This window comes from Micromesistius poutassou, assembly GCF_964030765.1.
Source record: "Micromesistius poutassou genome assembly, chromosome: 14".
Taxonomy (NCBI): Eukaryota; Metazoa; Chordata; class Actinopteri; order Gadiformes; family Gadidae; genus Micromesistius; species Micromesistius poutassou.
Window position 1 is genome coordinate 18,617,162 of NC_140284.1, and position 14,586 is coordinate 18,631,747.

The 14,586-nt window shown below is 50.8% G+C and overlaps 1 protein-coding gene across 1 annotated transcript; it reads left to right on the plus strand.

Annotated features, from left to right (window-relative positions):
* The first annotated feature begins 212 nt into the window (after nt 1-212).
* On the plus strand, nt 213-14,438 carry cpap (centrosome assembly and centriole elongation protein). Its single transcript, XM_084478979.1, has 20 exons — nt 213-314; nt 731-1,206; nt 1,628-1,754; nt 2,166-2,351; nt 2,898-3,045; nt 3,232-3,331; nt 3,719-4,315; nt 4,630-4,851; nt 5,220-6,036; nt 6,228-6,360; nt 6,712-6,886; nt 8,483-8,614; nt 9,157-9,282; nt 10,105-10,192; nt 10,736-10,905; nt 11,275-11,394; nt 12,176-12,316; nt 12,775-12,859; nt 13,351-13,471; nt 13,835-14,438. Exons 2-20 carry the CDS (start codon nt 742-744, stop codon nt 14,025-14,027), a joined length of 4,146 nt encoding a protein of 1,381 aa, XP_084335105.1. The 5' UTR covers nt 213-314; nt 731-741; the 3' UTR covers nt 14,028-14,438.
* Nucleotides 14,439-14,586: the final 148 nt, after the last annotated feature.

Genomic DNA, 14,586 nt, shown 5'->3' on the forward strand with positions numbered 1-14,586 from the left:
TTCTTTAAAACAAATATCGCATGTCAATAATACACACAATAATACACAGCTTATTAACACAGTTTTAACCTAAAAAATATGCTAAATATAGATGCTATATACCTTAGGTTTAATATAAAATGAAAACAAACGCACATTTAATTCGAAGATTACGGATATACAGGTTTAAACTACATTCCCCACAATGCAATCTGTTTTGTTGTCTGTTCTCTCGCGGGCTCAGTTTTCATAGGGCGGCAGCCTTCGAATCTCTACTTCTTGTTTATAAAAGTTGAACTCGAAGCAAATGCCGGGCGAATAAACTACGTTTAAAGGTAACTACGTGAATTGACGTTGTTTAAGCTCAACAGGTTCCCACATAAAACCTCCGTTCAACTTTTTTGTCGTGACTTGTTGTCACCTACTAATGGGACTAGCCGGGCTCTTGTCATCTCGTTCAAACGTCGATTTATTTATTCTGTCAGCTGGTCGCCGATTGAGTCGATTTGATCGATTCGACTTTATCGATTTGACATTGATAACACATAGGATGTGTGTTTTTGGCGCATTGTTCAGGTGTATTGTTGCAACATTCAAATGTTCTATGCATGCGAGCCGTCGTTATGTGATTAAACCAACCTATAGACAGTCTCCCAGCAACAGCCGCCGCTTTTAAATGCCCGGAAATGTAATTAAAGGGCGAATGGCCATAAACCCGTCACAATAATCTGTCCTCTTAATCCCGGATTAGCCAACCGTGCGATGGAAGAGAGCGTGTCATCCTCAGCTGGGCTGCACTTCTCCCAGGTGGATTTCCTGGCCCGATGGATGCCGAGCAGTAGCCGCGCCGGGGTAATCCTCAACCTGTCCCCGGACATGGTTGACTCAGCCGGGAAGCGCTCGGCCGAGTCTCCCGGGAACCGCTCGCCTTGGGGCTCCGAACCAGGGAACTCCGACGATTCGTTCAACTCCAGTTTCGCTCCACTCCCCACCTCCACCAACAGTAGCTGCTGTATCGGTGTCTCGGCCCAGTCCGAGAGTTTGACAGAACCGGGAGAGGTTTGCAGGAGACCTGGACCTGCTAGATTGGAAAGAACTGGCTGTGAAGAGCCTCTAAACTGTTTCAACGGGGGACCACTTGGGCATTCAGCGGGGGCAATGGATAGCGTCGAGGAGCCGGGGAACAACAAAACACATGACCGGTCTCTGATAATGAAGCTGGAACAGGTAAGTGTCGCTGTTCTGTCTTGGTTGTTTGTTTTGCGACCGGTGATTAAACGTTCTGAGAAGTACTTGTGCCAGGGTCACCCGGGGTTAAACTTAACCCGTCACCTATGATCCTGGAGCAAAGGGATTGTGGACGGTCTGCACGGAAGAGTTCTTATTCTGGAATATCTCCACAGTTCTCTCACCGGTCGAACAGGAACTGGTCCTGGTCAGACAGGAGCCTTAGTTAATGTCTGAGGAGATGCTTAGTGGGGCAAGAGATAGGGCAGTTTGGGAGGAGAGGAGATAAGGATTGATGGTAGGTGAGCGACAATGTGCAGCATGCTTGTGAAAAAGTGGTGAACTCCTGTACATAATGTGTTAATGTACATGCCTGTGTGTATAATGGAGTGTGTGTGTGGAATGTTACCCGTGTGTGTAGCTGCGGCGATGGCAGCATCACATGCAGGAGCAGCTGAGAGCTCACCAGCTGGAGGAACTGGTGCAGCTGCAGGAGGAGCAGCAAAGGATTCTGGGAGTGATGAACAGACCTCAGTACTTTGGAACAGGTACCGTGAAACTTTTGTGTACGAACAAACACACATCTTGTGGATGTAAAGGCCAGTACTACTGAACTCTGCTGTATGATTTTAGTTTAGCTGTATACGATCAGGACTCAAACTGGTCGCGTCCAGACAACGCACAGAACCAGCACATTTTAACGGGTGATCCTTTAGTTTTTAGAGTGTGCGGTTGGGTCCCACAGACACAATTAAATGAACTTTTGGGTTAATTTCCTTGTTGAAATGTTAGGGATCCCCTGCTCCACTGTATAATGTAGACCTGTAGCTAAATGATAAAAATAAAAAAATCCTACCTTCAACAATGTATGAATTCATTAATGGATATACACAACTGCTCATTCAAACCATAAAGTTCTGAGTGTCATGTGTACAGTATAAAAGGGAACGTTCTGGCAGGTCTGTCGGGACCACTGCCGACGGAGGTCACACTGCAGGCGGTCTCTCCTCCTGGTGAAGCCCCCCGCAGCCTCCCCTCACACGGCCCCAGAGTTCACCAGGGCCCCGTGCCGGGTCCCCAGGAGGAGTCACCGTCTCCCCAGGCAGGGAACGAGGACTCTGGGCACATGGAGGACATAACGGAGGGTGAGATTCAGTCTTGAGGCATATGTTGGTAACTGGAGGCACCTCCTTTTGTTAGGTTATTGTTATACTTTGTTATTACTTGAAGCTTATAAAGCGACCTACTGGTGAACTTGGAACGATGTGCTGGTCCGCATTTTAAGTTATACATTTATCACACTTGAATCTAATTAAGTGTGATTATGTTGGATTACATTATAAGGATAATATGAGAAACAGACTTTTTACCTTATCTGCGCTTTTCTTCTGCAACTATTCTGTAATTGCACCCCCGAGTGATGAGTTCCAACCCCTTAAATACATAAAACTCCATTGGGACGTCCTTGATTCGTCCCTGTATCAGTAATCCTGTCCTGGACCAATATACAAATCAATAAATCCTGTTGGGCCCTGAAGGCCTTTGACACTTAACCTCAATTGACCTTACTTTGACTTTAACTGGGAATAAGGGCTATAGAAAGAGAGTTTGAAGACTTGAAGATGCATCACCTTACCAAGCCCAGTCCGAGTGTATTAAACCTCCATTGACGTTTTGGCTCGCCCCGTCAGCGGCGTGGGTGTCCAAGGAGGAACAGACGGAGCTGGGCTGGGCCAACAGCTCTGAGCAGGATGACCACCAGGACTCTCTGCTCCCATGTGATGGAGTGACAAGAACCGGACTTTCCCACACGGCGAGCCACGGCGACCTGGCAGAGAGGTAGGGTGTGTGTGTGTGTGTGTGTGTGTGTGTGTGTGTGTGTGTGTGTGTGTGTGTGTGTGTGTGTGTGTGTGTGTGTGTGTGTGTGTGTGTGTGTGTGTGTGTGTGTGTGTGTGTGTGTGTGTGTGTGTGTGTGTGAGATGTAGCGTGTGTGTAATGTAGCCGTTTGTGTGTGTGTGTGTGTAGGCCCATTCCGGTTGGGGGCCAGAAACAGTCGTTTGAGGAGCTCCTGGAGGAACAGCTCAGATTGGAGGAGCAGAGGTCAAAGGTCACGCAGCACAAACAGGTCAGACACCGAACACGTTTCTTTTGTTATATATATATATATATATATAAAATATATTTTTTTGTTAAAGGTGACATTATACCACTGGGTGTGAGTGTGAGTAGCCGTTACAAGCCGTTTTGAAAATCTGCCTCTTCTGACATCACTAGTGGGCGTGTCCACCTAGATGTGTGCTGGATAGATCAGTCTACCAGCCTACCCAGTGGACTGTATGTCACTCTCACACCTGGTGGTATAATATGTCGCCTTTAAGAGGAAGTAGGCTGTGTATTGTATTTCCTGTTCTCAGAGGAAGTAGGCTTTTGTCTGTCTGCGGAGGACTAAGGTTGAGTCCATAGCTTGTGCGTCTCATTCCCTGGGCTGCTGCCTGCTGTCTGTCTCCCTCAGGACTGCCAGGGGGGGGGGCCTCGGGGAGCTCCGCCCAAACGGGCCTTCCTGAGGCGGGGCCAGGGCCTGTCCCGCTTCAAGGGCCGCCCCGGGGGCCCCGCGCCTCCCACCAGGCCCCTCCCAAGCGGCGCCCCGCCGCCTCCCGCCAGGCCCGTCTCCCGTAGCAACCCAGAGCCCGCCGCCGCCGCCACCACGTCCCAGCAGCGGCACCGCGGACCTGTCCAGCGCAAGACCGCCACGCTCAACAAGGAGAACCGCTCCCCGCCGCCGCCGCCGCCGCCTCCCCCCGTCGTCAGGGGCAACCCCAGGGCGGTGGGAGGGCAGCGGCAGAAGGTTCCGGTCCCCCAACAGCAGCAGCAGCAGGACGACCCGGAGGAACCCGAGGGCCGACGGAAGCCGGGTCGCCGGCATCGAGCCCACGGTGCCGGGGACCCCGACGCCGGGGGGTGGGGTCCGCTCGGCGGGGCGACCTCCGGGGTCCGTGTGGCCGGCGACCCGGCACGGCACGGCGCCGGGGGCCGACAGCCGGGGCCGAAGGGCCGACTCGACACTGCCAGGCGTAACGGAGCCCCGGCCAGGGTACCTGCGCCCGACGAGGTATAACCAAGTCTTCAATGCAATGATGAAATCTAAGGATTGCATAGGTCTTTTTTTTTTTTTTTTTTTTTCGACCGTCGGGAGTGGATGGAAGTAATAGACTTCAAAGCAATAAATGTCAAACGTTTATAGTGATTTATCAGAATGAACAAGCTGTGCACACCACTGCAATGCACGTGCGGGATACATTGGTTATCGAACAAGAAGCACTGTACTGCTGTACTGCATTATGTCAATACATTTGTATACTTATATATATTATGTAATAACTCCAGGTTGAGATCTGTCATTCACCTGTACACCTGTACCCCAAGATGCCGTGCCCGGCACCTCCCCGGAGGAGGATCGTCGCGTCTGCAGAGGAGAAGCAGGGGGGAGGTGTAGCGGAGTACTCCTTCGAGGTGTCATTCCAGGACAGGCTGCGGAGCAGGGAGGGGGAGGCGCACAAGGAGTACGAGGAGCTGGGGGAGTTTGAGCTGCTGGAGCAGGCGGCCGAGGAGCTCTCCTTCTCCTCCAACTCCTCCTTCGTCATGAAGGTGAGGAGGAACCCCTTTCAGAGATAACTAGATCAACTAGATTCACCTTTTCGTTACGATCCACCGCGTTCCAGGATGTATCAAAGCCGTTGCTCCGTTAGAGGATCGCGATGGGTAGAATTAAGGGCGCCGGACTCTGGGTTCAAACCCCATTTTCAACAACCTACCTGTCAGCATCCTTGTGCGAGCTGTCCTGCTTAAAAAGTCATCATCCTTAAAATGTGCTGTGGACAAGACTCCAGACAAGAGCTGTCGGAGAAATCACAGAACGTCTGTTTGGATAAAGGCCTATTGATGATAAATAGTCTAGACGGGCATTCCTGGTCATGGCCATGGTGTAATGTAACTGCACTGTTCTCTGCTACCAGGTCCTCAACCTGGACCGCCAACTGCAGGCCGCTAAGGATCTCCACCAGCGCCGCCTCTCCTCCACGCCCATCAAGTCCCCCCGGCACTCCCCTCCTAAAGGCCAGCCGGACTGCCGCGAGGCAGGGACGTCCCCCTGCTCGGAGGCCCTGGTGCTTAAGGTGGGGCGAGCTGGGGGTGAGGAGCAGCAGGAGCAGCAAGAGGAGGAGTCGGAGGAGGAGGAGGAGTCGGAAGAAGAGTCGGGGGTCGATATAGCGGACGGCAAGCTTTCAAACCGGCGAGATGACGAGCACACTGCATTTCCCAGCAGCCTTTGCTTCCCCGATCAGCCCAACCCTCCATACAACAAGAGCTCGTACCAGGACGACTGCGGGGGGGAAGGGTCAGACGCTACGGACGCAGACTGCGAAGAGGAGGAGGAGGATGATGATGGGGACAGTGTCCTCACGACCACTGATGACTCCACCCTGCTGGAGGACAGCGATGGCCACCAGGGTGGGCTGGAGTTTGACGATGACGACACCTGGAACGACCTGGAGGAGACCGCTGTGGCTCCGCCCACCCGTCGACTGCACACCGCAACAGCCAATCAGCGCTCTCCATCTGAGCGGACTCTGACCAGGAAGGTGGCGGCGGCGGCGGCGGCGAGCAGAGGCGCAGAGACGAGTACTGGACAAATCCTGACCAGTCAGGAGCTCGCAGAGCCCACCGTTCCCTCCTCCAAGCTTATGACAAGGTTTTTTCCCTCTCTGAAGCCAAAGTCCCAGAATGCACCTGTTCCTGTAGCGCCGGAGCCCAGGCAGAGCGACAAAGCGCCTGGTAAGACAACACCCCGCTCTAGACTTTTAAGAGTCCACAAACAATTCGACAGTAAAAGTAGTCGACTGAACTGAAGCAAATGATGGATTGATGGCAGGGAATTAAAGTTGAGTTGCTCTCTGTATGAAAAGTCTTGAGTTTGGTAACTGTAGTTTGGTAACTACGGTGGGTTGTCGCCGCGGTGTGCCCAGGCCTGCAGGTGCAGTCTCAGCAGCTGCGGGAGCGTCTGGTGGAGCTGGAGCTGGAGATCGAACGCTTCAAGAAGGAGAACAACGCCCTGAGCCGACTGAGGGAGGAGAACGAGAGGAGCAAGGAGGAGCTCAGGTAGGACTGCAGCTAGGGGAGCAGGTGGGAGGAGAGGGGAGGTGGGTGGAAGACTGGAGTATAGTTACACACTGTAGTAAAGCCATATGTGTAGCAGACATGGCCTTATCTGCATGTGAATGAGGTTAAGTAGCAGGACATCCAGACAGCAGGGCCGCACAGTGTCTAGTTGTACTGTAATGTTGAGCTATGCTATGCAAAAAAATTTAAAAGTCATATTATACCATGCTATCCCATGGTATGCTATACTATACTATATCAGTCTATGCTGTGGTATGCTTTAATGCAATACTATAAGGCTATCTTATATTATGTTGTGATATGTGTGATGTGCCCTCCTATGTTTTCCAGGAGGCAGCGGGAGGAGTTTGAGAGGAGGAGGGAGGAGGAGCTGGCCAGGGTGGTTAAACTGGAGGAGGTGACGAGGGAGGAGAACAGGAAGCTTCAGAGAGACAGGAAGTTGTTTGAACAACACGCCTCAGCCGCCCGGGCCATACCAGACAAGAAGGAGAGGGAGGAGATCCAGGTGAGAGAGAGAGAGTCCTGCTAACGCACAATACTGGCACGTTTCCACCGAGCGGTGCCGTTCTGTGCGGCACGGTTCGCGTTTCCACCGCCAAAAGTGGGCGGGGTCCGGACTCGGCCGTGATGAGCCGTACTCGTCTCTCAGTACTCCTCCGTTGGGGTACTGAGACGTCTGAAAGGGTGCCACTGCCAACAAGTTCGAGCTACACACACACACCGTCCGTTGAGTGGTTGACAGAATCGTCACTTCCGTGTGACAGGGGGATAATTACAAACGGCGAAATGGCGAAAGCTTCCTTTATTGAAGGCTCTTTGTTCAATGTGTTGAACAAAGTTGCTCTTTGTTCAATGTGTGCCGTTCTTCTCTGTCCTTGGATTCATTAGCATTAGCATCCAGTTCTGAGAACTCGACACTGGCTAACAGCTCCTCACAGAATTAACTTCAAGATCCTATTGCCTCTCCACAGACACAGGATTACTGGCTGTTCCTAGAGTCCACCCGATGAAGCTGCTTTGAGCTTCCTTGTCTGCTGAAATGTGGAAAGCAAATTTGCAAGTACAGCAGTACTAGACCTGAAGTTAAAGAGTTCTCTGTTGACCATTAACTAATAGTCATTAACTAATACATACAAGTTTGTTTCATATTAAAAGATTTTGCCTGCCGTTTACTTACTTACTGATTGCTTGATTACCGTATTTACCGGCTGTTTTTAGTGCTTTTGCTCTGTACTCTAAAGCACTTTGGGCTGCTTTTGGGTACGAAATGTGCTATGAAAATAAATGTTCCTTGCCTTGCCTATAGCTGTAGTGTAACCCTATGACTCTCGCCCCTTCTCCCTCACTCTCTCTCTCTCTCCTATAGCTGTAGTGTAACCCTATGACTCTCGCCCCTTCTCCCTCACTCTCTCTCTCTCTCCTATAGCTGCAGTGGAACCCTATGACTCTCGCCCCTTCTCCCTCACTCTCTCTCTCTCTCCTATAGCTGCAGTGTAACCTTATGACTCTCGCCCCATCTCCCTCACTCTCTCTCTCTCTCTCCTATAGCTGCAGTGGAACCTTATGACTCTCGCCCCTTCTCCCTCACTCTCTCTCTCTCTCCTATAGCTGCAGTGTAACCTTATGACTCTCGCCCCCTCTCCCTCACTCTCTCTCTCTCTCTCCTATAGCTGCAGTGTAACCTTATGACTCTCGCCCCTTCTCCCTCACTCTCTCTCTCTCTCTCCTATAGCTCCAGTGTAACCTTATGACTCTCGCCCCCTCTCCCTCACACTCTCTCTCTCTCTCCTATAGCTCCAGTGTAACCTTATGACTCTCGCCCCCTCTCCCTCACACTCTCTCTCTCTCTCCTATAGCTCCAGTGTAACCTTATGACTCTCGCCCCCTCTCCCTCACTCTCTCTCTCTCTCTCCTACAGCTGCAGTGGAACCCTAGGCTATGACTCTCGCCCCCTCTCCTTTAGCAGCAGTGTAACCCTTTGTCTCTCGTCTCTCTCTCTCTCTCTCTCTCTCTCTCTCTGCCTCTCTCTCTCTCTCTCTCTCTCTCTCTCTCTCTCTCTCTCTCTCTCTGCCTCTCTCTCTCTCTCTCTCTGCCTCTGCAGTCTTTAAGGCAGCAGCTGATGGACATGCAGGAGGAGGTGAGGAGGAAGGAGAGTCGCTGGGGCACCACCCACGGCCGCCTGCGTCAACAGATTGACACCCTCAACGCGGAGAACGGCGCCCTCAAGGACGAGGTAGGCGTGGTGTCCCCCCCCCCGCTGGCTCTACTGGAGACGCTCAGACACACAGACCTTTATGAACCCATCTTAATACGGGTCAGGGCCTTTGGTCAACTGTCATGTAAACACACACACCTGAATCAGTGTGTTAATCGCTCGCTGTGTGAGTATTAACTTAAGCTGATAATTAAACCTTAATGGAATGATGTGTCTTAATATCATTTACGGTTAACCTACCAGTGATACGGCCAGCAGTCGCTGAAGGGTGACATGCTGCGCTGTGATTGGCTGTGTTCTCTCTGGAGTGGGACATCATGTTGAGCTCTGTGCTGTGATTGGCTGTGTTCTCTCTGGAGTGGGACATCATGTTGAGCTCTGCGCTGTGATTGGCTGTGTTCTCTCTGGAGTGGGACATCATGTTGAGCCCTGTGCTGTGATTGGCTGTGTTCTCTCTGGAGTGGGACATCATGTTGAGCCCTGTGCTGTGATTGGCTGTGTTCTCTCTGGAGCGGTTCATTATGTTGATCTCTGCGCTGTGATTGGCTGTGTTCCTCCAGGTGAACACCCTGGAGAGGCTGCGTCTGGGTTCCTGGAGGCGAAGCTCCTCGCCCGGGGAGAGGAGGGCCCCCGGGGGCCCCTGCTCCACCTCCTCCTCCTCCTCTGCCAAGGGGGTCAAGTTTGCTGTAAGATGTGACATCATGTCATCATATTCAGATGAGTGATCGACCCATATATCGGCCGTCCGTGTATCGTCACAGATTTTTAAAAATTATTTTTAAAATTGTATTCCCCGGCATGATTTACAGACAGATGGTTCAACAGACTTTTTTTAAATTGAGACTTGTAACATTTGTTGTCATCATTGTGTCATTTTCATGACGTAAATTGAGGGAGCAAAAGCAGTATCGGCTCAAAATATCGGTAAGAAAATCGGCGTCGGCGTATCGGTCATCGGCTAAGGCTGATGGATAAAAAATCTGTATCGGCGTTGGCCCTAAAAAATCCATACGGGTCGATCCCTAGTTCAGATATTCAGGGCGCTGTGTTAATCCCGGAGGTGATCGTCACTTTAACGGTGGCTCTGCTCAAGGTGGACTATTAAGAATTTAGAATAAAGATAATATTTTTGTAAAAGATGAATTCTGAATTAACATATGAAATATGCATACATATATTCAAAATATGAACATTAAAAATAAACTCAATGTGGGCCATCCCGAGCACCTAGTGTTAGTGTCAACCTTCTTGAACGGCGGGCAGGATAACGTAGTCAGCCCAAAGGTTGTGCCTTCAGCCTTGAGCTAAGACGCCCCCCTGACCCCTACCTCCTCCCTAATGCCGTGTGTCTGGAGCCACCGTAGGTCACCGTAGGTCACCGTAGGTGACCTAAGCCTCTGACACATTACTGCAAGCAATCTGTTGCTGCGTCAGGTTGTCATGGTGATGGCCCGTGGCTGTGTCTGGTTGGTTCCCTTACGTGTGTGTGTGTGTGTGTCGTCCACCAGAGTCCTCTGGATACCCGGGGAGCCAGCCCTCCGCAGGGCAGCATGGACGCCAGGGGCTACTCCAGGAAGAACAGCCTCACCGGGCCTGGTACTGATTAACCACCACCCACACAGCCAGTACACTCCTCCATCAGATAGACAGAAAAAATATCATTAGTACTAATTGCGGAAACTGTCTGCTTCAGAGATGGCAATGTTTGGTTCATGGACCGTGATAAAAAATTATAGATCTTTATCTATGCTTGCTGCTTGTAAGATAAATCATGCGTATTTATCTTTGGGCCGGATCACTTTGGACATTGGATGTGCTTTTTGTTTTAAAGGTCCCATGACAGGCGACCAGGTGTGAGTGTGATGAGCCGTTGCAAGCCGTTTTTTATCCAGCACACATCACAGGTGGACACGCCCACCTGTGATGTCATACAGACAGATTTTCAAAATGGCTTGTAACGGCTCATCACACTCACACCTGAGTGTGGCATGTCATGGGACCTTTAACGTTTTATAGACCGTCTGTCTTGCCTCCTCTTGGCTGTCTGTTATTTGTCTGTATGGCCGTCCGTCCTTGGCGGGGGTCACATGGTGGTGACGTCTTCTCCATGTGTGTTTCCCTTCTCTCGTCTGATCACAGCAGGGGCGATGAAGAGCAGCCTGAGGAAGCCGGCCGGGCCAGTGTCCTTGTCCTCTTCCTCTTCCTCCTCCTCCTCCTCTTCCGCGGAGGAGACGCCTGCTGCCAGACCTCCGGACAAGACCCTGGACCCGGAGCCACCAGTGCCCACCCTGCAGACTGCCCTGACCACTGTACGCACGCACACACGCACGCACACACGCACGCACGCACGCACGCACGCACGCTTCTGTATCTCATGGTCGTCGGGTGCGATTGGCAGTGAGAACTCTCCACTTAAGTTCAGTCAGTTTGTACTTTGACCACTCCTACTGATCCTCAGCGCAGACAATAACCTTAAGTACTTCTCCAATATTGGAACTTTTCTGACATCCGCTGCCTGCAACCGGTCAACAATACCACGTGATTGTCTGTTGTCCTTTGGGAGGACAACAGACACTACACTATTGTACACCGACGATCTCTGGTACACAAACACACTGCACTGAGTCTCCTCATTGCATTGCTTGTCGCCCTGTGTGTGTGTGTTTGGTCCCTGGCAGAAGAGGCCGCTGCTGCCTCACGTGGACGAGGTCAACGAGAGCCCAGAGGTCAGCGAGAGCCCAGAGGTCAACGAGAGCCCAGAGTCCACCGCGGAGGTGACCACACACCCCGACGGCAAGGTAAGGACGAGCTCCTAGTCTCGTCTCCTTAAAGGTCCCGTGACATGCCAACAGGTGTGTGTGTGGTGTGATTAGCCGTTAACAAGCCGTTTTGAAAATCGGTCTCTTCTGACATCCCCCAAGTAGGGATGTGAATAACTCAAATTTTTCATGGTCGAATAATCAGTGGGTGGTATGAACGAATAATCGATTATTCGATGTGTGCCGACATTCACAAAGGCAGCCATGGATCATCGGCAAGAAATCACTTAATATCTTAAACGCAAAAAAACTAACTTTAACAGTGATCAGCGTTTGTGTGGTATGCATATATATTAATATTTATGCTTGTGTATTGTGTATATTGTATTGTCTGTACATGATTAATAATAATAATAATAAAAAAACTAATAGTGCTACAGAACCAACATTAGTTCCGTCCGTTAATTCTTGTTTATTTTAATGGGAAAATATGTTAACGGTCCAAATGTTGAAAATCGACTTTGACCCTCAGGAACGAATAATCGAATAATCAAATATTCTGACCCATCCCTAATCACAAGTGGGCGTGTCCACCTAGATGGATAGATCAGTAGATAGATAGATCAGTCCACCAGCTGCCTACCAGTGGACTGTAGCAAACGTTGCTCATCTATCCATCACACATCTAGGTGGACACCTCTGATGTCATAAGACTTTATTTTCAAAACGGCTTGTAACGGCTGATCGCACTCACACCTGGTGGCCTGTCATGGTGTGTACATGTTGTGTTAAGGTTGTGTGTTGTGTTGTGTTGTGTCAGACGGAGCAGGTTCTCCCGTGCGGCAGGCGCGTCACCGTCTTCCCCAACGGAACCAGGAAGGAGCTGTCTGCGGACGGCCTCACCGCCATCGTGACCTTCTTCAACGGGGACACCAAGCAGGTCATGGCCGACCAGAGAGTGGTGAGAAGAACAAATCGACCAATCACACGCCGTTCAGGCCACGTGTACGCCTCAGAATGTGTCCCGATTACCGCCACCTACCGGGGATGAGAGGGTGTTTCCGTGGGACACGCAGACTACTCCTAGGCTGTTGACACGCTGATTGATCAACCGGTCCTTACTCGGACCTTAAAAACTGATTGGTGGAAAAGGAAAACTGCTGGAAGTATGAAACAACGTTTTTAGTTGGATGGTGGAGAGTTAGCCATCGGTCTGACGGATCAGGCTCTGGTTAAAAACGGTCAGACAGTCCTCTGTAAACACAGGTTAAACTAACGCTGCAGCAGTCGGGAGACGTAGTCCTGAACACCGGGCCCAGATGAACACCAGAGCGGTTCGTTTGTTGGTCTGTTGGATGTCCGTTTCCTCTCTGTGGTCGGGAAGTTCTGGTCACCAAGCCATCCCCTCTGCCCCGTCAGGTTTACTACTACGCCGAGACACAGACCACCCACACCACCTTCCCCAACGGCATGGAGATCCTGCAGTTCCCCAACCACCAGAATGGTAAGACACACTGGTACCGCAGGCCTCACTGGTACCTCTCTAGCTCATTAGGGCCGATATCCACCACTTCAGTGGGAAAAGAGAAATGATTATGTCAAGGTTTTTCCACATGAGTGTGATAAATGATAGTTCTGTGTGGCTTTAACACTGCTGTGGTGCAGGGTGCGATTCCCATTTGGTCTACCCATGCTTAGAATGTATGCCCTCATGGCGTTGTCAGAAGCTTAGGATGAAAATCTCCACCAAGTGGCACATAAAATCAGTAAATTGGTCACCAATGAAATACTTCTTGGTCTTGTACATTATTGTGATTGCTCAAGGGATACCTGTAAGAACAGATCCCCCCCACGCACCGGTAGATGAACCATAGTGCTGTGGTGCTCTTATTGTTGCGGTTCTTTACGCTAGTCTCGTGACTGTGCTCTCTCAACGCTCTTCTTGTGGAGAGGTTTCCCCTCATGAAGCTCTTTTTGTGACGGTTGGTCTTTCAGAGAAGCACTTCCCCGACGGCAGGAAGGAGATCACCTTCCCGGACCAGACGGTGAAGACGCTGTTCCCTGACGGGAGGGAGGAGAGTGTGCTCGTCGACGGAACGGTCATCCACCTCAGCCCGTACGTACAGAACCACACAGCGTGGAGCTCTTGGAGGGTTGCCTCTAGGACGTACAGTACACCCTCCAACTCGCTACTGTGCAGTCAAAGAAATTGACAGAAACAAGGAAACAGAACATGAACATTTTTGAAAGATGCCGATCGCCATTAGCCACGATAACCATCCCCTAGTGCGTTAGGTAAACAAGGCCCTGTCCCCGATTCTCCCCCCTCCCTCTAGATTTGAGCCCCAACCTTAGATTTTGCGCGTTCCCTTGAAACGCTGGCCAGCAACGGCACTCAAAGTGAGTGTTCTTGTTAAGGGGAGAGAACTGGCCTTATAGTCTCGTCCTCACCCCCCCCCCCTTCGCTCTCTCTTCGTAGGGACGGCACCAAGGAGATCCAGTTCAACACGGGCCAGAAGGAGGTGCACACGGCCGACTACAAGCGGCGAGAGTATCCCGACGGCACCGTCAAAACGGTGTTCAGCGACGGCCATCAGGAGACCCGATACCCCACCGGGAGGCTGCGCGTCAAGGACAAGGACGGCAACGTCCTGTCCGACAACAAGGCGTAGTCCGAAGGGTCACCCCCCCCCCCCCCCCCCCGATTGGTGCACAGTACGTAGCACCAAGTGTTTGTGCCACCATGGTTTTTAAAACCAGTGCCCATCCAAAAAAACACTTGAAGACAGGGCCACCTTAAATGGACATAGTTTGTCTGTCGCCCCCTGGTGGGGAGGCTGGCCACTTTGGGTGTTAGTTTACTGGGAACAAAGCGTGGCTCTTCTGGTATGCGCTTGCTTTTCGAAAACCGCTGCAGACGCTACCCTGCAAGAACGGTGTACCTTAAATATATACGTGCAGTTTTTCTATGCGATCGTTTAGATGTCAAGGTGCTTTTAGTTTGAAGGGAACATAAAGGCGTGATCGTCACACTTGAAATTTGCCAGCTACAAGTTAGCGTTTGGACCTTGGATCAGTGAATGTTAGCGGTGTGGAGTAATGAGTTTCATGTGACTGCTTTGTGTATGAATTGGTATGCCATTTTAGTTTTATATAATTTATTTGTAAAAATCTTTAATACATATTTATTTTTTAGCGGATTGTATGTTTTGATGTTTTTGTAAAATAAAT